This window comes from Microtus oregoni, unplaced genomic scaffold (genome assembly GCF_018167655.1).
Source record: "Microtus oregoni isolate MIOR12 unplaced genomic scaffold, Mior012 000054F_ref0000373, whole genome shotgun sequence".
NCBI classification, from domain to species: domain Eukaryota; kingdom Metazoa; phylum Chordata; class Mammalia; order Rodentia; family Cricetidae; genus Microtus; species Microtus oregoni.
This window is the reverse complement of record NW_024543830.1, coordinates 5,544,309-5,567,343: the sequence shown is the minus strand read 5'-3', so window position 1 is coordinate 5,567,343 and position 23,035 is coordinate 5,544,309. Positions and strand designations below refer to the sequence as shown.

General features: G+C 47.4%; 1 protein-coding gene across 11 annotated transcripts in view; it reads left to right on the top strand.

Annotated features, from left to right (window-relative positions):
* Window positions 1-23,035, top strand: part of LOC121437847 (myomegalin-like) — a 209,651-nt gene that overhangs the window by 170,166 nt on the left and 16,450 nt on the right. For 8 of the 11 annotated variants that reach the window (XR_005973014.1, XM_041637935.1, XM_041637926.1 and 5 more), the window contains 10 exons: window positions 5,374-5,603; window positions 7,556-7,988; window positions 8,816-9,008; window positions 10,081-10,197; window positions 11,411-11,939; window positions 14,169-14,404; window positions 16,335-16,386; window positions 17,471-17,694; window positions 18,288-18,440; window positions 20,630-20,818. Coding sequence is in view for 10 of the 11 variants with exons in the window: in XM_041637935.1 (XP_041493869.1) it covers window positions 5,374-5,603; window positions 7,556-7,988; window positions 8,816-9,008; window positions 10,081-10,197; window positions 11,411-11,939; window positions 14,169-14,404; window positions 16,335-16,386; window positions 17,471-17,694; window positions 18,288-18,440; window positions 20,630-20,818 (2,356 nt within the window). In the remaining variant the exon portion in view is untranslated. The remainder of the gene's footprint in view (window positions 1-5,373; window positions 5,604-7,555; window positions 7,989-8,815; window positions 9,009-10,080; window positions 10,198-11,410; window positions 11,940-14,168; window positions 14,405-16,334; window positions 16,387-17,470; window positions 17,695-18,287; window positions 18,441-20,629; window positions 20,819-23,035) is intronic. The other 3 variants (XM_041637929.1, XM_041637932.1, XM_041637924.1) reach the window with 1 other exon arrangement.

The following is a 23,035-nucleotide window of genomic DNA, read 5'->3' as shown; positions in this document are numbered from 1 at the left end:
GGCCTCGAACACACAAAGATCAGCCTGCCTTTGTCTCTCAAGTGCTGGGATTGAAGGCAGGTGACTCCGTCATTTGCCTGTCACACTCCTTTCTTAACATTTTCTATACACACTTTCTAAACACTTCTATACACACTTTCCCTAGCACACCCGTATACACACTTTCCCTAACACACCCGTATACACACTTTCCCTAACACACACGTATGCACACTTTCCCTAACACACACGTATGCACACTTTCTCTAGTGCACCCATAAGCACACTTTGCCCATCTTTGTGTTCCTGGGCAAGAATCAAAGAAAGCAACTTTGTTTCATCGTATGTAGGAAGTCACTTGCCTTAGAGAGCTTCAGGTCTGACCATGATAGTAATCTTCCCTAAATGTTACCCACCAAATCCAATGTCTAAAAGTTGTAAGGGCTATAAGAAATGCCTGGGAGATGTTCACAAGGACGTTAGAGAGCAGTCAGCCATCCCCGTTCATCTGAACATTTTCAGTGCAGAGAAGTTCATCAGGAATCAAGTTTCAAATACAAAAGGTTAGTACACTAAATCTGACAGAAAAGGGGAAAAACTAGTTTAAAAGAATAATATTTTACTATCAAATCATAATTAAAAGTATGGAGTACAATACGACAATTTGATATACACATATATAGTGAAATAATTAAGCCAAGTTAATCAGTACATCTGTACCTTGCCTACTTTTTTACGGGGGATATCTGAGATATACTTAGCCATTTTAAAATATACTTAGTACTAACTCTCGTCCCCAGGTGAGCAATTGACCTCAGAGCCTATTGCTCCTGTCTGTGTGAAGCTTTGTGACGTCTTACGTCCCTGCTGTATCCCCCTCCCCACACCAGACTCTGCTGGCCCCAACCGTTCTCTCTACTTCAGTAGCTCAGCTCTGTCAGATTCCTCACGTATGTCACAGCAGGACGACGGTGCTGGTGTTCCACGGTGCTGGTGTTCCACGGTGCTGGTGTTTGTCCTTCTGTGAGCTTGTCTCACGTAGCCACCAGACCTCAGCAAATAACAGCAGAGCCCCTTCCTGAGACTCAACGATTTCTCACTCTATGTAGCTTACTCGTGTATTCACAGACACCCAGCTCGGCTCCATGGTGTGGCATTTGTGAACAGTGATTGGAAAGAGATGCTGATGTCACGCCACATAGTGATTTGAGTTCCTTTGGAAGCATATACCCAGAAGTGGTCATATAGTAATTCGGTCTAGGTTTTTTGTTTTGTTTTGGTTTTTTTGTTGTTTATTTATTTATTTATTTTTGGTGCTTGCCATACCATTTCCACAAAGGCATACTTATTCAGCATCCTTTTCTCTTTACTTTCTGGTTTGTTTGTTGTTTTTTGTTTGTTTGTTTCTGTTTTTTTTTTTTTTTGGTTCTGAGGAGAGAGCCTAGTACCTCATGCATGTTGTTATTCACACACACACACACACACACACACATATTTATATACACACACAACACTTTCTAATACATTGAGGTGATAGCTCCTTGTGGTTGTGGTTTTTTTCCTAATGATGACCGACACTTGATTATTTGAGAAATAATGATTTCTTAATATCTTTAATATTGCCTAAAAATTGACCTTCATGTTGGAAATGTGAAACAAAAGACTGAAAACCAAGCAGCTCCACTCAAGCAGAAGTGCAGCTCTGAAGCAGCTCCATGAAGCACTGGGAAGGCTAACGTGTATAGAAGCAATCGCACGAGTAAGCCAGGTGCCATGGAAACAGCAGTAAGAGAAGTGTGACTTAACATGGGACCGCATGGAGTCCCACTAGCAGTGCACGCACTGGGTGTGTAGTAAGAGAAGTGTGACTTAACATGGGACCCCATGGAGTCCCACTAGCAGTTCACACTGGGTGTGGGTTTAGTAAGAGAAGTGTGACTTAACATGGGACCCCATGGAGTCCCACTAGCAGTGCGCACTGGGTGTGGGTTTAGTAAGAGAAGTGTGACTTAACATGGGACCCCATGGAGTCCCACTAGCAGTGCGCACTGGGTGTGGGTTTACTGAGGAAAAGGACAGGAGTGTTTACTTTTCGTAGGAAGTAAAAAGTTAATGAGTCTGGATCCTAATTCTCTTTTCATACGTTTATATTTAAATTATAACCTTAGAAGAAAAAAAAACTTCCTTTCAGAGGTGTGAAAATTCAAATTAGGTTAGACAATGACCAGACCTCTACCGGATATCTACATTCAACCTGTAGCTCCATGTGCCCCAGAATGTCCGTGAGTGCAGCCCTGCAAATCCGGAGATTACATTACCACATCCTAAGATCGGACACCTCTACATCTAGGCAATGATTTCTTTTCTTATTTTAAAATGATAAATATGATCAGATGAATCTTTTTTTTAATTTAGTCATTTTTTTTATTTGCATTGGTGTTTTGCCTGCATGTATGTCTGTGTGAGGGTGTCCGATCTTGGGCATACAGACAATTGTGAGCTACCGTGTGGATGCTGGGATTTGAACCTGGGTCCTCTGGAAGAGCAGTCAGTGCTCTTAACCACGAAGTCATCTCTCCAGCCACCAAATGAATCTTAATGCTTTCTGGCGTCAGCATTTCATGAGGCAAATGTTTCCCTTTAAAAGAAAATAGATATACTGAAACCAATTGAATAAAATACACACCCAGGAAGATACTCTTATAATGGACAGTCTCATGAACTGGGTTGTTTTTTTTAGCAAAAACAACACTCAAGGTCAAGAGAGTGACTCTTGTGTTCACATTCAAATCTTTTAGTTCTGTTCATTGGGAACAGTTTACATAGACAGGTAACATCACAAAGTTGACTTGTGTATTTTTGCCTACCTCTTCATTATTTTGGGGGCATTTGAAATGGCTTCACTATGTAGCCCAGGTTAGCCTGCCATTTCTCCTGCCTCGGTGTCCCAGGTGCTGGAATTACAAACCTGGGCCACCATGCCTGGCACATCACACAGTTAGGTGAAGGTTATGCTAATAGTCCTTCAAAGGGGCCCTGTCCAATACCCAATCCTTTGCTCTTACAATTGCTGGGTGGGACACATGGAGACAGCACCAGCTGGCTACACCAGGCAGCGCTCTTAGAGACAGACATTGTCTATAGTCTGGTCACTGCTGGACTTGCAAAGCTCAGACAGGATTGAATGTCTAAAGACTGAGTAGCTGTGTCTATGACTGTCTTCTATATGGCTGCGCATCACTTGACAATTTCAGTTGCTGGGGTACTAAATACCGTTTCATGTGTGCTATGAATGCATTCTGCCACAAATGCACAGCACAGCTCTGACGTAGCTTTGTTATGAGGAATAGCAAAACCCCAACAGCTTTGCAACCACCCTCGCTGTCCTATCAATCGTTGACCCATATGCCTCGCTCTGGGTCCTATTCTGTTCAGTATGTTAGTGACCTAAATGAATGTATAAAACATAATTTTATGAATCATCTCTGGACAGGTGACCACTACATGGTTTATAGAGATGTGCATTAACTATTTTAATGGCTTTATAATTAGGACATGATTCTATACAACCGGAATAAATTTATTTGTGACTAACATGACTCATGATATTAATAGAGGTAAAAGAAAAGAGCATGACACAGAAATTCCTGCAGGGAGGGGTGGAGAGTGAGGGTCGAAACTGGCCTGAAGTTGAGTCTGACTCCCACACAGCACCGCTGCAAGGAAAAAGGAGCCAGTGTGGCTGGGAAGCATGGAGAGTCCTGTTGAGAAGTGTGCTGTAGCACTGTTCATAAGCCCAGCTCTCAGGAAGATAAGCCAGGAGAACCAAGAGTTCAAGGACAGCCTGGAATACTAGTGAGGCTAAGGCCAATATGAACTGTAAGGCAAGACCCTGTCTCAAAAACCAAGGAGGGAGGAAAGTGGAAGAAATTCTTATATTAAAATAGCCTCACACTGTGTAAGTTATCACACCCAAATTCTGAGTTGTATTAATACCCCTTTGAAGGTGTAGAAATAGCTAGAGATAAGCCTAGCATATATGATAAGAAAGTCTTAAGTACTCCTAATTTCCCACTTGGGAAAATACCTTAAAATCTGTTATCAATGAAGCATTTAGGAGCAATGTCAAGAGAATCCCAAGAAGAAAGATACTGTAAAATCTCCTTTGTTTTTTCTCTCACGTGCTTAGATTTATAGAGAATTTAGTTGACAGCATTGACGTATGAATGGTAATCAAAAGGAAAACTCAGTGTCTGGTAGGGTGGCTTCGCCTCAAACCCTGCGGTTGTCGGGTGGTTCTCCTGTTGTCAGTGGAACTGCCTTGCTCTGCCCTACCTGTGGCTCCATGATTTTAGTTCTGGGAATGGTTGTAGGCGTTCTGAATTTTCATCTGCTCTCTAGGGTCTGAGTTGCAGGCTGTAGTACGAAATCTAATGGGTCTTCATAACAACCCAGTGTCAGATATTAGGGGGCAAGAGCTGAAAGATCGGAGAGACAGAGCAGTCAGCCACTAGATCTTACTTGTACTAAATCCTCGGAACCAAGGGGGGCATGATCCTGTTTCTGTGAATCTTCAGACTGAAGGCTCTGAGCTCCTGTCTCCTCCCGCCTTACTCCTCTCTCGCCCAGACATATACCTTCCTGTGTCCACCTCCCAAGGGATTAAAGGCGTCCCAATACTGGGATTGAAGGTGTGAGCTACCACAGTCTGGCTCGGTTTCTCTTTTAGACGGAATCAATCTCGTGTAGCCCAGGGTGGCTTTGAACTCACAGAGATCCATCTGCCTCTGTCTCCTGAGTGCTGGGATTAAAGGTGTATGCCACCACTGTCTGACCTCTATGGCTAACTAGTGGCTAACTCTACAATCTGATCTCCAGGCAAGCTTTATTTGTAGGATCACAAACAAAGAATCACCCCAACAGGCACGGGTTTAGCCACTGAGCCCTGGCATCCTGAGCTATGATCTTCGCAGTCGAGGCTCTAGCGCTCTAGGGTCAGTGAAGCATCCTGACCTTGAAGCAGACTCTTTAGGGGACTCCATGGCCCTATGAAGAGAAGCACCACAATATTGGCATCCACTGGACCAGATTAAATTTCATTTGTCTGTATTCAGTGTTCCTTGCCCTCTCTGGATTCTCTTGTTCCATGTGTGCATGTGTGTTTCTCGCCCTCTCTGGATTCTCTTGTTCCTCTGATGGAGGGCTTGCCTCCATCTCCCTCCCCACCCACCGCATGCGTCCTCAGTTCCCAAACCCATCCCAGGGCCCTTAGGACTGGCTCGAAGAGGGGATCATTCAGTTTTGTCTTCTGTTTCCGTCAGGAGCTGCCCTTGCCTGTGTTCCTGGGTCCCCTGTTCAGTGTCCTGACTTCATTACACCGCATTTCTCTTTCAGCTCATCAAGGCGTCTTTGGAGAAAAGCCTGACCATGGAAACCCAGGACGAATGTCTTCAGCCTCCGTCCCCAGCAGGAGGGGACGGTAACAGGTGTCTTCAGGAAGAAACACTCCACCTGAGGGCTGAAGTCCGCCAGCACTTGGAGGAGAAGAGAAAGGCCGAGGCAGAACTGAAGGAGCTGAAGGCTCAGATGGAAGAAGCCGGGTTCTCCTCCGTGTCTCACATCAGGTGAGTCCCAACCTGCTCGCAGATGATAAGCCACCTCAGCCAAGGACTCGCCTTGCTCCAAACAAGGTGTTAGAGCTGCCCCAGGGTGATCCACAGCATAGACTCCATGCCTTACTGCTTTTATATCATCTTTAGAGAAGAGTTCATAGTGTTAGATAGTGGTGGCCACTTTTGTTACTAAATCATCAGCTATTAAGTCGGTATCTGCTCAGTATTACTGCCCAGGTGCATATGTGTGGACGTAATCTCATTCAATCGTGTGGGTACAGCCTCCTGAGTCAAGTCCCATAGTCACCGACCTAGGAAGCTTCACTGCTGCACAGAGACCTGGGAGAGGCTTGGGGGGGGGGGGTGGTTTACACAGCCTTGTCTACCTCCATTCAACCCCTTTCAGAAGCGTAAATGGTTGAATCATGGAATTGCAGCTTTAATAATCTTTGCTGTCTCACGAAAATTATAAAAATGACAAGTACTGATTCATTGACTACTTTGACTCTAAGGGGATTTTTGAAAGGAAAAAAAATGGCTGATACTGTAGAGTTTCAGTGAGATGCCCTGTCTCAAATGACAAGATGGACATCCATAGACGAAGACACCAGAAGTCAGCCTCCAGCCTCCACATACGTACACACACACACACACACACACACACACACACTCGTGCAAGCACACACAATTATTATTAAATCTTGTTATCATTCTAGGTATCAGTTCTTTATGTTGAATTGTCACGGTGATTCTTTCCTTACGTTTTGCCTCAGTTAAAATATGTTTATTTAGGCATTTCTGTATGTGAATTTAGTTGTGGTGTCATGGAATAGAGCATCTCTTTCTATATACCCCACGTATAGATAACGTTGTAGGTTATTTTCATTTCTCAATATAGCTATTAACTTGAGAATCTGAGCTGTTTAATCCTCCACTCAATCTTCAACACTGGTGTGAAAATAGAATATCCCCAACACTCAGCCCCTTGTTAAGCTTGACTCTCGTTACTTTATAGTGTAAAACACCAGGCTTGACCTTAAACAGAAAGATAGAAAACTAACTAAATATTCTTCTCTCTACACCTTCCTTTTGCTCCTTCCTACATGCTAACTTTGGGAACAGACCTATACCCTTTCTCCTTTGGAAATCTCTGATTTCAATGTTCCAAAGGATTTTCTCTGAATGCATACCTAACAACTTCTGCTTGAAACTCCAAAACTTTAGGATTCTGAGAAACCCAGTCTAGTTGCACAGCCAAGTACTGATTCTTTAGGATGTGAATTTGTGTGTATGTGTGTCTGTCTGTCCTTCTAACTCGGTGTTCTCAGTCTAGTCTGTTTCATTACTTCAACACATGGAGATGTTTTATGTGACCGTCCTGTGTGGTGGTCCCAGAAATACAGGATGACTAGGGTAAACACAGCATCTCTGTGTTATGCCCTATTGCATGGACCAGAAATATGGCAAATAATTAAATAACTACATTCTTATTACAGTTCTGATTAGTATTATTTATTTTTTGGCATTTTGAGCTCTAGATTATCACTCAATGATCTAAAACCAGTAATAAGTAATATAATGAAACCCACAATAGCAGGTTTATCATATGCGGGATCTATTTTTGTTAAAGTCAAAACTTAATATTTTAAGTGTTTTGTGTATTCTAGAGGTAATGGACACTAAAGCATTTGAAACTATGTGGCTAAGTAAAGAAAATAGACTGGGGAGTCTACTTTATGATCTTTTAATAATGCTGCCATCATATGGCAATGGAATCATGCGTTATGAGGCCATTCTGCCACACTCCCCCGCTGGGTCTTCTCATGCATGCATGACGCTTGTTACAGGTCTCTGAGAGTCACGTGTGATTTCCGAGTCTATTGCGAACTAAGATGTGGGTGAAAAGGTCTTTGAAGAACTATAAACCCGGCCAAACTTAGCCACTCATTCTACGTTCTTTACAGGAACACCATGCTGAGCCTCTGCCTTGAGAATGCAGAGCTGAAAGAGCAGATGGGAGAAGTCATGTCTGATGGATGGGAGGTCGAGGAAGACAAGGAGAAGGGCGAGGCGATGGTGGAGACTGTGGCCGCCAAAGGGGGTCTGGATGAGAGCAGCCTTCAGGCTGAGTTCAGGAAAGTCCAGGGAAAACTGAAGAGCGCCTACAACATCATTAACCTCCTCAAAGAGCAGCTGGTCCTGAGCGGCTCAGAAGGGCACAGCAAAGCGATGCCGGAGCTCCTGGTGCGCCTGGCCAAGGAGGTCGACAGAATGAACATGGGCCTGCCTTCCCCTGGGATGCATCAGCACCAAGAGCCGGAGAACGTGACCACAAGGCCTGGCCCCAGACCCCAGAGCCTCAATCTTGAGGCAGCCATCTCAGTGGAGGCCCACCAAGTAAGTGAGGGCAGGGGCGAGGCGAGAAACTCAAAGAAGGGTTGCTGGGGGGTTCAGTTTTTATGTTACACTGGCCTGCTTTGTAGGTCAAGGGGTACTGAGGACAGATGCCTTAATGCTCCAAGCAGGATGCTGTAATCAGAGGCATCCATTCAGGGTTCCACACCATTGAACAGGTGTTTCTGAGCATTTAATTCCAAGCTACACACTGTGCCAGTAGTGGGCTGTGAACTGATGTCTTCTCTCCGGGTTCTCAGCGTGTGGAGCAGAGTTTTCGGACACAGTGATCTTTTATTGGATGGAGATGCGATTCTATCGGGATGCTCTGGTCTTGACAGAGTCCAGGAAAAATGGTGTGCAATGCAATCTTCTTAGAACTGCTGCTCCCTCAGAGGTTCCCGAAGTGTCTGTGTCATGGCCTCCTGAGAGGTCACTGATTCCCTGCTGAGGGAAGGAGCTTTGCCTTAGATTCCGTGAAGTGGAGGATCCAGAGGCTTCTGAGAAGAGCCCCTGGGACAGGAATGTAGAGAGGGTGGGGTGGAGATTTCCACCTCTTCCTTTTAAGTGATTGAGTAAATGTTTACTGCAGGCTGCTCGAGAGACTTGTCTGGCAGTGTGCTTCAGTACTGCAGAGAGAAAGATAAATATAGCATTCTCTCCCTCCTCTCCAGAAGCTGCCGGAAAGCAGAGCACTGCCAAACGGCATGAGAACTGCCATGGCAAACACGTAATCCACGCAGCCCACAGCGTTCCAACAGAGAGGGGGTTGGCACCACCTGGAGGGTAACCTCAGAGTGTTCTGATCCTTGTGCTGGTCTTTTTCACAGCTGGAGAAGAAGCCCCGGGCCCAAGACTCTGGACACCAGGCAGAATTTAGCCTCCCAGGGTCCACCAAGCACCTGCGTTCCCAGCTGGCCCAGTGCAGACAAAGATATCAAGACCTGCAGGAGAAGCTACTCATCTCAGAGGCCACCGTGTTTGCCCAGGCAAACCAGCTGGAGAAGTACAGGACCATCCTCAGTGAGTGTCACCAGATCGTGGCCATCAAAGTGTCCTCTCCCCATGAAGTCACCTGTTTCTCAGATGTTATCTTTCTGCCCCACCCTGTAAACGCTTCAGCCACGACTGTAATCGTAGACCTGTGTGTGAGCATTTTACTCCGATCTGTAGATGGATGTAAAATAAAGGAAAGGTTTCAGAGTTACAGTGGAGGGGCTGGAGGGGACTCCGTGCTTAAGAGCACTTGCTGCTCTCGCAGAAGACCCCGGTTTGGTTTCCCAACCTCCGAGACACCTTCTACAGTTCAGGGCGTCCAACACTCTCTTCTGGCCCCTGAGGGTACCAGACATGCACACGGTGCACATACATACACACAGGCAAAGCGTGCATTGCATGTAAAATGAAAACAAACACATCTTTACAGCTAGGGTGAAAATAAAGGACTGAAGCAGACTGACATCTGGGCTTGCTGATTTCCAGGGCCGTCAGTAAGCTGACTTGGCTCTCTACACGATGGGTTTTCTTTTTCCTCCGTTCTTCAAAATCCCATTGTTGCTGTCGCTATAGAATCAGGGCTATCTAAGGGAGTTGCTGAATTGGTAGGGGTGCTCCTTATTCACATAGATATCGGGCACATGAACTTAGAAAGTTGAATTTTGGTTCATTTGATAAAGAGGCACCACAGGTAAATGAGAGCTACCTTATTGGACAGGGCAGGGCTAGATGTCTCGAGACTCTTAATCATGTCAGCTCCATTGACGCTAAGATTTTGTAGATATAAGACCTAATGATTTTGCTGGGAGCTCCCTGACGTGGTACATGCAATTCCTGACTTGCCCATGTCTAGTCTCAACTAAGCCTCAGTTTTCAGAAGAGAGCTTCTCCATAGCAACCATTGGCTCACCCTGGTAGGGAGGATGCCTGCTACCTATGGCAGGCTTTATCTTCTCCCATCGGGGTCCAAGAAAGCCTTTTCCCCCAGCCTGGCTCTGAGTTCTTGGCCTTAAAAGCCAAGGTTTGTGCCACTAAGGTTGAGGGAGCACGTGGGACGTCCGGATATTCTGGGACAGCCACTGTGTCTTCCCGAACACAGGTGACTCCCTGGTAAAACAGGACAGCAAGCAAATCCAGGTGGACCTTCAAGACCTGGGCTATGAGACTTGTGGCCGGAGCGAGAACGAAGCAGAACGTGACGAGACCACCAGCCCCGGTAAGCACACGGTGTGTGGGGACCCACCCTCTCTCCCTGGAGTCATACACTGCCTTCAGAGACCACCAGCCCTGGTAAGCACACGGTGTGTGGGGACCCACCCTCTCTCCCTGGAGTCATACACTGCCTTCAGAGACCACCAGCCCCGGTAAGCACACGGTGTGTGGGGACCCACCCTCTCTCCCTGGAGTCGTAGGCTGCCTTCAGATGACTTAAGCCACTCCTACCCACGATGAGTAGTGGCGCAGGGGAATTGGGACTGCAGGAGACTCAGGACCAGAGATGGACAGGAACTATTATGGAAAATACCTTGGCCTTTTATTACTTTTCCCCCGAGAGAGGGTTTCTCTGTAGCTTTGGAGCCTGTCCTGGAACTAGCTCTTGTAGACCAGGCTGGCCTCGAACTCACAGAGATCTACCTGCCTCTGCCTTCCGAGTGCTGGGATTAAAAGTGAGCACCACCACTGCCCAGCTACCTAGGCCTTTTTATGAGGGAAGAGATCTGTGAGAGTTATGTATACCTAAACTGTAAATTTAGAATAAAACTTTTTATTTCGGATTCACAAAGGACTGTTGGGTACCACAGGATTCCTACAGATTTGAAGCTGAGGCAGTGTAGTGGGGCTGTTAGGAACGGTGATCCGAATTCCGGACTGCTTGGTGCGAATCTTCTTCTTCTCTGTGCCTCGGTTTCCTTATCTGCTAAACCAGCAATAAAACAACTCTCCAACTCACTGGCTACTCATATCAGTGAAATGAATAAATTCTAGTACAATACTCAGGCCAACATTTTACTGGTAAACTGGTGACTGTGGCTGTCATGCCGGCTGCCACCTCCCTGGCACAGCTGTGATAATACATTGATTTGTTTGGAGGTCTTGTTCTCCTAGGTCCTGCTTTTCATGCAGTTACGACCCAATAGTTTTTAAGTTTCCTTTCTTTATTATTTTATTTTATTTTATTTTACATAGCAACCACAGTTTCCCCCTCCCTCCTTTCCTCCCATTTCTTCTCTCCTCCTCCCTTTTAACCCCCCCATCCTCTTCTCCTCTGTCTCCATTCAGATAGGGAGTAGGTTCCAAAGAACCAGCTCATGCATTGGGGACAGGTCCTGGTCCCACTACTAGTGATCCCACAAAAGACCAAGCTACACTGTCACGCAGATGCAGAGGGCTCCAGGTTTTCTTCAGGAAGATGTCTTTGTCTCTTTCAGAGTGTGAGGAGCACAACAGTCTGAGGCCCATGGTGTTCATGGAGGGGCTATGCTCGGATCAGGGGTACCTGGACCCTGTCCTGGTCAGCCCGCCTGCGAAGAAGCCTCTGGAGAACAAACCTGGGAGGCAGGAGGAGTTCCAGGTGCATGGAAATTCGGACGACAGCTCTGTCCTGAGGAAGGACATCAGAGATCTGAAAGCCCAGCTCCAGAATGCCAACAAGGTCATCCAGAACCTCAGGAGCCGGGTCCGGTCCCTCTCCGCTACAAGTGATTACTCATCCAGTCTGGAGAGACCCCGGAAGCTGAGAACCGTCGCAACCCTTGAGGGCTCTTCACCTCACAGTGCCACCGATGACGATGAAGGGTGGATGTCTGATGGCACAGGGGCTTTTTACCCTCCAGGGCTCCAGGCCAAAAAGGATCTGGAGAGTCTCGTCCAGAGAGTATCCCAGCTGGAGGCCCAGCTCCCCAAAACTGGACTAGAAGGGAAGCTGGCCGAGGAGCTGAGGTCTGCCTCGTGGCCTGGGTAAGGGGGGGACCGTTTGGGGCCCCCACTTGATTGATGTCTAAGTCTGTGCTTGGAACAGCAGCCCTGGCCGTTGTAAGAAAGAATGTGGTCAGGGGATGAGAAAGACACTTAAATAGTGGCTGAGCTGAGGGAAGACACAGGGACAAGCGGCAACACATCGGGGGTGGCGGCAGATCTCTGGGACGTCCTGTCACAGATGTTTAAAACATGACAGTTAAAGCAGTACAGGTAAAACTCGTCTCAGACACCTGACTAGAAATCCCAGCTCGGCAACCTGTGAGCTCGACAAACTCTTTAGCCTCCCCCCATCTATTTGCTTACCTATAAAGGAAGGTAAGAGAGACCCTATCTCAAGGACAGTTACTGGATGTAATTGAACTATTACATGTGCTTCTAGTATCTGGCAGAGATTAAGCTCTCGGTGCCATTTTTAATGATCACAATTACCAATACTTTATGCTGAAAATAGTGCATAAACATACATCCCAGCCTCTGTCCTGATTCTACTGCTAAGTAGCGAGCCAGTCTAAGACATAGAGACCCAACCGCCTCTCGTGGTCCTCTAAGCTGACCCAGTTCAGCTGGCTCTTCCACGTGACCGCTGTCAGGTGGATCTGTGGCTAGGGTGATCTGAAAGGACCTTTTTTAACCCATGTCTCGGCTCCTGGCTTCTCCCTTTCTCCATGTGGCTTTGTCCTTGAGGATGTCTCCTTTGACTTTGGTTTCTCATGATGTGATAGTCTTTGGCAGTGTTGCTTCCATGGGGACCAGCAGTAGAGCTCGCCAGGCAGCTAAGAACTACTCCTCAACTGGGCACCGGGATGCTCCCATTGTGTTATGGAGGTTAGCATGGTCACAGAGTCTTCCAGACCGAGTCATGCAGAGGATAAACCTTTCTCGCTGATGGAGGACTGGCAGAGCTGTGCTGCAGGAGAGCATATGACACGGGAGAACATATGACACGAGAGAACATATGACACGAGAGAACATATGACACGAGAGAACATATGACATGGGAGAGCATATGACACGGGAGAACATATGACATGGGAGAACATATGACATGAGAGAACATATGACATGGGAGAGCATATGACACAGGAGAACATATGACACGGGAGAACATATGACACGAGAGAACATATGACACGGGAGAACATATGACGTGGGAGAGCATATGACATGGGAGAGCATATGACACAGGAGAACATATGACACGGGAGAGCATATGACATGGGAGAGCATATGACATGGGAGAGCATATGACATGGGAAAGCATATGACATGGGAGAGCATATGACATGGGAGAGCATAAGACGTGGGAGAACATATGACACAGGAGAACATATGACACGGGAGAGCATATGACATGGGAGAGCAGATAACAGGGGAGAACATATGACACGGGAGAGCATATGACACGGGAGAACATATGACATGGGAGAGCATATGACACGGGAGAACATATGACATGGGAGAGCATATGACAACATGGGAGAGCATATGACACGGGAGAACATATGACATGGGAGAACATATGACACGGGAGAGCATATGACGTGGGAGACCATATGACACAGGAGAACATATGACGTGGGAGAGCATATGACACGGGAGAACATATGACATGGGAGAGCAGATAACAGGGGAGAGCATATGACACGGAAGAGCATATGACACGGGAGAGCATATGACGTGGGAAGCATATGACATGGGAGAACATATGACACGGGAGAACATATGACACGGGAGAGCATATGACAACATGGGAGAGCATATGACATGGGAGACGCTAACTACTATGTTTACAAAAGGCCATCTGCCACAGATCAGAGCATAGAAGAAATTCGTGCATCGGACAGTATTTGATGTACGAGATAGAGAAAGTCCTATATATCGTAGGCTTAGGATTTAAAATTTCTAAGTATTTATAGAGTATCTACTGTGTGTCCACACTATATTGGAGCTGTATGGGATGTAAAATATGGGATTTTATTTACTCTCACAGAACTTACGGTTTAGTTTTGAATATGACGAACGTTCTAGAAGAGTTGAGAGCAGCGGCCTCCTAAACGTTTTGGTGCCGTAGCTTCTCAGCGTGGATCATATGACTCCTGAGGCGGGGGGTGCTTAGGTGTGGTCGCACAGCGGTTTCTCTCAGGAAGCCCCATAACTCAGCGCTCGCTCTTTCCTCATTCTTCCTCTCCCCTCTCTTTCCTGCACTAGAAAATACGATTCGTTGATCCAGGATCAGGCCCGAGAACTGTCATATCTGCGTCAAAAAATCCGAGAAGGACGGGGTATTTGTTATCTTCTGACCCAACACGCAAAGGATACAGTAAAGTCCTTTGAGGAGCTCCTCAGGAGCAACGACATTGACTACTACCTGGGCCAGAGTTTCAGAGAGCAGCTTGCCCAAGGGGGCCAGCTGACGGAGAGACTCACCAGCAAACTCAGCACCAGTAAGTTGGCCACTGGCACTGTCCTAGGCTCGGGTGGCTACCAGTCCCCCACAGCAGGATATTCTGTCCCAGTACCCAGGGTCCTTCCTGTCTCGAGGGTCATTTCTGAATTAGGACTCCCACGAGCAGCATCAGGCACAGCCATTATAGCCATTACAGCTCCTATAGTACCCAGACTCAAGAGGTCAACATGCAAAATTATGAATTTGGGTCCACCTACCGGAAAAAGGACTTGTCGTCTCAGATACAAAAGAAGGTTGATATGTATGTAAGAGTCGGTGGTCGCACGGCTGTGTGTGTAGAAGCCAGGCTGCCACCAAATGTGGAGACTGGAGTATTACAGAGAAGAGATGGGGATGGGTCTGGTGACCAGTGAGATAAAATATATTTTGGTCTTTAGCCCCAATTTGGGCATATGAAGGCATGGCTGTGAGCCAGGTCAGGGGTAGCCTCCCTGGCGAGCTTCGGTGAGCTGCCTGCTTGCCTCTCTAAGGATTATCACAGGTGTTCACCCACGAGTGGAGTCAGGAGACAACCAAGATGTTATAATAACTAGGAGCATGGAAGCAGGAGACAGGTTACTGGGGTACAGGAGGGGGCCCAGCAGGAGGGGTGAGGATAAGTGTGAGTCACAGAGGACTTTATGATCAAAGGATCTCATGTACGTCTGTGGCCGTCTCACTATGACACCCTTTGTTTTGTACGGTTAATTTATAATGATAAAAAAAGACATAGTCCACAGCTGGGGAAGGAGCTCGGTCTGTAAGTGCTTGCCGTGCAAGCAAGAAGACGTGAGTTCAGTCCCCAGAATCTACATACGCAAACCTGCATATGGTAACACACACACACTTGTAATCATAGCCCCGAGGAGCCAGAGACAGATGGGTGTTGTAATACGAGCGGCGGGCTGCTTCCCAGGCACCCGGCCGCCCGCACGGCTAGCTTATGCCCGAAATAATTACACGGAAACTGTATTCTTTTAAACACCGCTTGGCCCATTATATCTAGCCTTTTCTCGGCTAACTCTCGCACCTGGACTAGCCCATTTCTTATAATCTGTGTAGCCCACAAGCTGGCTTACCAGGAATGATCTTAACCTGCGCCTGTCTGGAGTGGGAGAATCATGGCGACCCACTGACTCAGCTTCTTTCTCCCAGCCTTCTATTCTGTTTACTCCTCCCACCTATGTTTTAACCTATCAGGGCCAAGCAGTTTCTTTATTGCTTAACCAATGAAATCAACAGATTGATATATGACACTCCCACATCAGATGGGTCTCCTGGGCTTGCTGACCAGACAGCCTGGCTTAGCTGGTGAGTCCCAGTTCAGTGAGAGACTGTCTCAGAAAACACGGAAGAAAATGGTGGGTGGTTCCTCTGAGCAATAATACCAAGGTTACGCCTTTAATCCCAGCACTGGGAGGCAGAAGCAGGTGGATCTCTGTGAGTTCAAGAACAGCCTGGTTTACAAGAGCAAGTTCCAGGAAAGGCTCCAAAGCTACAGAGTAACCCTGTCTTGAAAAACCATAATAATAATAATAATAATAATAATAATACCAAGGTTGCCCCCTGGCCTCCGCAAGTATGCACACATGCACACACGTGTACACACACACACATACACGCACACACCTGCACACACACATACATAATTTGAGCACTCAAAAATAATCTTCCTATAGAAAAAGACAAGATCTCCTGAGTAAATTGGGAGCATGGGGACCATGGGAGAGGGTTGAAGGGGAGGGGAGAAACAGGGAGGGGAGCAGAGGAAAATGTAGAGCTCAATAAAATCAATAAAAAAAGAAAAATAATAATCTTCCTAACTTATGTGTGGCATAATCACTATTCTATGCCCTAGTGGAACCTGTGTTTTCTATGCACATCTGCGACCTGTTTAACTTCTGTCACTCTCTAAATTTGATTTTCAGAGGATCATAAGAGTGAGAAAGAAGAAGCTGGGCTTGAGCCGCTGGCCCTCAGGTAATTCAGAAGACAGTCTGGTAGAGGAACCCGGGCAGGGTGGTCCTGAGCGCACAGACCAGGATGGGAAACTGAATGAGATTAGTTCATTTGTTCATTGAACACTTACTGTTTTTTCCAAATTCGTTCTTTTCTTTTGATATAATTTTATTGCCACAGTAATGCCTCAGGCGTGGTAAGCTAGAAGCAGTCTGACTCATGGATGAGCTATGTGTGTCTCAAGAGTCTTTCCCCTTGCCTACGCCTCCTGCCCCATGAACTTCCTGCTAGGCTGGCCTGCCCTGTGCTTTATTAGCAGCTAACTCAGTAGTCAGTCATTTTATTTCCTTGGAGAAAGAATTCTGTGACAGTATGAGGAGAGAGGGGCAGAGATGGTGTGGGTCCCAGGAAGGCAACAGTTGTAGCTTTAGGGAAACATTCAATTGGTAATGCTCACGAAGAGACTGACTCAAAGAGACTGACTCGGGGTCATTTGTTGGTCCCAGGAAGGCAACAGTGTTGCCTTAGAGCAAACATTCAGATGGTCCTGCTCTCGAAGACACTGACTCGGGTCATTTGTGACCACTGGTTTGAGCTCTTTGCATCCTGTTTACACCCAGATCACGACAGCACTTCTCAGAATATCTATGGTGAAGGCCGTGGTGTCTGGGGTTCTTTTTGGTCTTGTTTCTCATCTCACAGACACATGGAGGGCCTACACGCAAACCAAGATGATGCCACTTATCCAACTTTCAAATGTCGAGACAATGTTCACTCCACATTTTCAGAGACTTCCTTTTAATTTTTATACTTGTCGGAGATGCTAATAGTCCTCAGACTGCCCATGTTTTAGGGACCACCTATTAAGCAGTCGCGCATTCAAGGTCTGGCCGTGCCTCTGCTGATGTCGGCATGTGGCCTGGGCACTGTGTGGCTACTGCTCTCTATCCATGTACACCACACGTACCCAGTCAGAAATGTGTTCCTTTCCTATTCTCTACAGAATGGCGCCCATGGCTGACACGGGTCTCCCATGGGCTCCAGAGAAGACTAGCTGGTCTTGGTGACCTTGGTTTCACCCATGGCCTGCTCCTCTTTCCGCCAGACTCAGCAGGGAGCTCCAGGAGAAGGAGAAAGTCATTGAAGTCCTACAGGCCAAGCTGGACACCCGGTCCCTCTCACCCCGCAGCAGTCACACCCTCTCCGACTCCCAGCGCTCTGCCAGCAGCACCTCCTTTCTGTCTGACGAGATCGAATCCTGCTCCGACATGGATGTAGCCAGCGAGTACACACACTATGAGGACAAGAAGCCTTCGCCTGGTCACTCAGGTAGCCTCCACTATCGGAGTGGCACCTTCTGTGTCTAGACGGAGAGGAGACCTTGGGATCCAGGCCTTATAATCCGCTCTGTGTATCAGGCTGAATGGAACATGGCTCCGGGACCAAGTGCCAAGCACGGGCTCCCATGGGGTAGATCCTTGCTCTGTCACTGGCTTTGTAAGTAATTCTGCCACTCTGAGTTCTGCCATCATGTACATGATGACGTATAATCCCGAGTGAGAAGCCGGTGGCCCGCCTTTACTGCTCACTGAATCATTTGAGGGGCTTCCTTCCTTAAGGTAAAACCACCTCAAGTCCTTGCAGTTTCTGCATAGTGGCCCCTGAGTATCTGTGGGCTTTCACGGATGCTGCCAGGGGGGCAACGTCAGGGTTTCCAGGTTCTCAACTCTGTCGCCCCAAAGGTGGTTCCCTTACTGAAGGAGCTACCTAAAAGTGAGAAAATGCACAATGCAAATGACCCTTGTCCTTAGGGCGGTTCACAACAGCCAGCCTCTGGCCCTGGTATTCCCGGATGATATAAGGCCTGGGTTCCCGTTCTCCGTAGAACATCAAACATTTTCTCTCATTCACGGGTTTTGTAGAGTCCATCCATCATTCGAGTCATTCCGCTGTGTTGTCTTCCAAACCATCAGCATCCAGTGCATCTCAGGGGCTCAAGGTCGAGTCCAGCAACAGCCCCATCAGCTTGCCAACTCCTCAGAATCCCCTCAAGGAGGCCAGCCAGGCCCATCCAGGTATGCAACGGCCAGTGGGGCAGTAGATCCAGCTCTCCCAGCAGCCGGCTTGGTTTTCCGCCAGGGATAAGGGTGGAAGCTGGTAGAAGCCTAAATCCGTTCCATTCTAGGCAAATCGGGAGGCTAGTCTCGTTCACCATCTGTATGTGATTTTTAAAAATTAGAAAACAAGAAATCTCCAATAAGCCTTGATCTATGAACTGGTTTTGACTAGGAGTCGACTAACCCTTTTTAATAAGTATCTTCATTTCTTTCTCTAACTCATCCTGGAGAAAACAGGCACACATTTTTATAGGATTACAGTAGCAAAGAACATAAGGAAACTCACATCTGTTAATCCTATTCATGCTGCCTACTTATCTGGTACAATGCCTTTTCGCATTGGTGATACAGCTAACGTCATAACTAAGTGCTGTTTCTTTTGTATTGCCGTCGATGGATTTATGATGGGTTAGGAGTCCAGAGTATGGACATGGCGCATGTCCTAGAGACAGTGAGAGGGGGCACTAGCTTTCATGTCTCAGCATAGCTAGAAGTAGTTCATTGATCACTCACAGTTCTGCTTCCGAGATGGCAGAGAAAGGTCAGTCCCCACTCCCTGCCGTTCTCTATGGCTGGCTACCTCCATGGAGTGTGTGATGAGGTCTGATTCCCCCAGAGCACAGTCCTATTTTATGCCACCTTCACCCTTCCCAATCGTTCTCCCACCTGAGCCTGGACTCTGTGGTTCTGGGTCTGAGTGAGCAGCAGCTGGACTGAGATCACGGAGGATGGGCTACTCACCCAGAGTATCCACAATCTACCTAACGCTTTCAGCTCAAAGAGAGCCTACGGCCAGGGGTTTTAACATCATAGCGCCTTCCTAAATGATGCCTGGACTGGGACTCTAGGCAGTTTGCGTGTCTACAGTATCACTCTGAAACAATATCAGCACCGCGGGACCAATGATGTATTGTACATGTAGTCATATCTCCCACATAAGACACCCTCTTTAGGGGCTGGAGAGATGGCTCAGAGGTTAAGAGCACTGACTGCTCTCCCAAAGGTCCTGAGTTCAATTCCCAGGAACCACATGGTGGCTCACAACCATCCATAATGAGATCTGGTGCCCTCTTCTGGCCTGCATGCATGCAGGCAGAACACTGTATATATAATAAATAAATCTAAAAGAAAGAAAAAATAGACATCCTCTTTAGGATAGTATTGATTTCTGCCCTTCTCCCCACTGGAAAAAAGAAACAGATTAAAACACTAGACTTTCATAGTGTTTCTAAAGATTTGGCTACACATGGACTCCATGGATCACTGGGGGAAAAGACTTTTTAATTAAACTTCTGGGTCCTATTCAAAGAGTTTATCATTCTACTACTATGCACTAAGACAGTCTGTGTGTATGGAGGTGGTGGTGCACACTTCCAACCCAGCCCTTGGGGCTGGTATGCACTGCATAGTAAGATCCTGTCAAAGGAGGGGGAGGAAAGAAAATGCAAGAGAGGAGGTGGAGCCTTTTAAGAAAGGGCTGGGAAAAGGAAGGAAGACAAACAAGACAGTACCCTCTTGGGAATATACGATCAAAGTATATCACATACACGTTTAGAAATGCCTCAATGAAGCCCATTTTATTAGCTTCTAAGCTAATGAAAATATTAAATATTATTCTCAGACAGGTTTGCAAGCCACCATCTCAGCCATGCCACCTTGGCTGTTTCTCATCTTGTGGATGAACACATTGCTTTGGTGGGAGCAAGCTTCAGAAATCCAGAGTCCCACACTGTACCTACTAGTAATACCTGGTCTAGCCTGCGCCCTCAGGATGTTGCTAACACAGTCACAAAAGGAGTTCTGGATGAGTCGATGGTCTTTTCTCAGAGAGAGGGGCTGGGGCTGGTACATGCTATGACCAGCATCCCGGGGCCTTTGAGGAAATAAGCATAGTCATCCTGACTTGCCTCTGGAGCCAGTTGCCTCCGGATTAAGCAGAGGCTATAAATACAGGCAAGCCTGGCAAAGACACCTGCCAGGCTGCTTCTCAGGGATAATACTTGGCCTTGCTGGCTTAGCCTGTACCACATTAAGTGCTGGCCACATGACAGACCCCATCTGATGAGGAAACGATCTGTCTCCCCTGTTTCTTCTCTTACTTTTTTCCTCTAATAATGTCTCCTTTCTCCCTAACTCTTTATTTCTAGGCTTTCATTTTAACTGCACACCCAAGCCGGCTAGCCTTTCCCAGACACCAATGCGCTCAGCTCCACCCAGCTTCCTGCCTTTCAGGCCCTCTGGCCCTCCCCTTCTCGGTTGCTGTGAGGCACCAGCGGTGTCCTTGGCCGAGGCTCAACAGGAGCTGCAGATGCTGCAGAAGCAGCTGGGAGAAAGAAGTGAGCACTGCTGCCTTGGTGTGCTGATGCGTGGCGGCCCACACAGTGCTGCTCTGCATGGCTTTGGCTGGATGGGGGTGAAGGGAAGACTAGGCACAGGTCCCAGGTGGCAGATGGAGGGGAAGCTTGCTCGCTTCTTGTCTGAAATGCGGCTGCTGTTGTCCCTGGGGTGTGTCCCATCAGCTACAGGAGGGGTTCAGACACTTTCGACCTAGTGCTCACAGACTGCTAACAGAGTTAGGCACAACACAGTCTGGCAGCGTGCACCCCTGGAAGTCCGGGAACTGCTTAACGGCAGGCGGGATAAAGCACTTATGCTTTGCCCTGGCAGGGTGGCCCCGTGCATGGACGGCTTTGTGGGGTCACTGCATATCTTGCTGCAGACTGCTCTAAATGACATTGAATCCCCAATATCATCAGCTTGGGATACAAAGGATGATGTCGAGATTCAGAAGCAGAGTGGGGTAGAGCCCCCTTATGGTTCAAGTTCATTCTGCCCCCCCCCCAAACAGGAAACAGGACACGTAGATGGATAGAGCCGTAACCACTGGCCGTGACAAACAGCTGTTGTGAATTCTGTCCTCTGAGCCCATAGGTGGTTTAAACGCATGTGACTGCAGAGCTCGCAGAAAGGGTCTGCTGTGCATGCACTGGATGCCTCGTTGTAAGACTTTATGCACAGAATCACTTTAGGGTAGGAAAACAGAAGCACTTTGTAGTAATGATTTTTAGAGTCACCTAGAAAGGGTTTGAGAACTTCCCTGAAGTCACATGCTATGCCTGCAAGAGAACTTGAGTGAGCCAGAGATTAACAGAGATTCTCCACACCTAGAGAATTGACTGACCACAGATCAGAGCCCAAGAGTTTCTATCTGTAAAGCCCCTAAGGGCATTTGGATCAGGGCCCCCGCTCCTGCTTCTTTTTAATCAACCCTGAAAATGGATAATTTATCTAGTGTGCCAAGTCTGTGGGCTCTGAAATCTAAGGGAATAAACCTTTGAGCATCAGTACAGGGCTTACCTAACACGCCTGTGGTCTTGCCAGAGCCTCACAAGAGCCCTGTGCAGGGCACTGAGTTAGAGCAGGCGGCTAACACTCCAGGACACTGCCCCGTGGACAGCATGGACTGGGAGCCTGTGCCCTGCTCCTGGTCTCCCCAGACCTTTGTGCTAGGGTGCAGTTGCCCTGCTGCCTGAGCTGTAGGTTGGACCCAGTGGAAACACGCTGGTGATTTTCCACACCTATTCTCTTTAGAGACCCGTGGATGGGCTAGGACTTAGGACCTAAAACAACTCCATCAACAGTTGTGACACCAGCAAACATGCCCCATGTCAAAATGGCATGGTATTCTTTGGCTTCCATTTCCTTCCCTCTATCCTTTTCCTTTTGTCTTTTCATGGTTGTCAACAGATCTTCATGAAAGAATAGGAGACTCCTGTGCATAAAACAGTGTGTGTGCGTGTGTGTGTGTCTACATTCCCACGGGCGATTCTAGCATGTAGCCCAATCAGAGAAGCAGTTATAACTGAGGATAAAAGCTGGCCAAATAGCCCTTATACTAATCCTCGCTCAGAGTCTGAACAGCTTGGAGGAGATGATGGACTCGTTTCTTCATCCCTGTTTGCTTAGAGGGAGTTGCCTGTCTCTTTGCCCCGTGTTGATAATCATTGGAAGAAACCAACCCACCACATGGTCTGAACTATAGTCCTGTGCTCCTCTTTGCACCCGCTCCCTAATCTAGACTTTAAAAACAGAAGCAGGAATATAAACTCTGCGTAGGGACCCTCCTTTCAGACACCCTCAAGAGAGGTCAGACACAGGCTGCACAGGATTTCACTGAACGCTTGCCACTGCTTGAGGGGCGCAAGGAGATACCTGTGGTCACATAGGGTCTCTGAAAGTATCATCCTAGGACAGAAGAGGCCCCAGCATCCTCCTTGAAACATGTTTGATGATTCTTTAAGGTTGGATGACACACTGTAGTGTGTCAAATCTTGGAGCGGGGGTGAGAGATTCAAATCACAACTTTCCTTACAGGGTTTTCCCAACCCAAGCAAAGAGTTCTTTAATCTGGAAACATCTAACTGGATTTTATACCCGTCTCCCTGAAGGAGGCATGCAAAGATTGACTAACGTTTCGCTCTGGGGATGGCGAATGCAGGCAGATACATACTCCCGTTTGTGGGTGTGACCAGTCAGAGAGCCCAGCACATTCT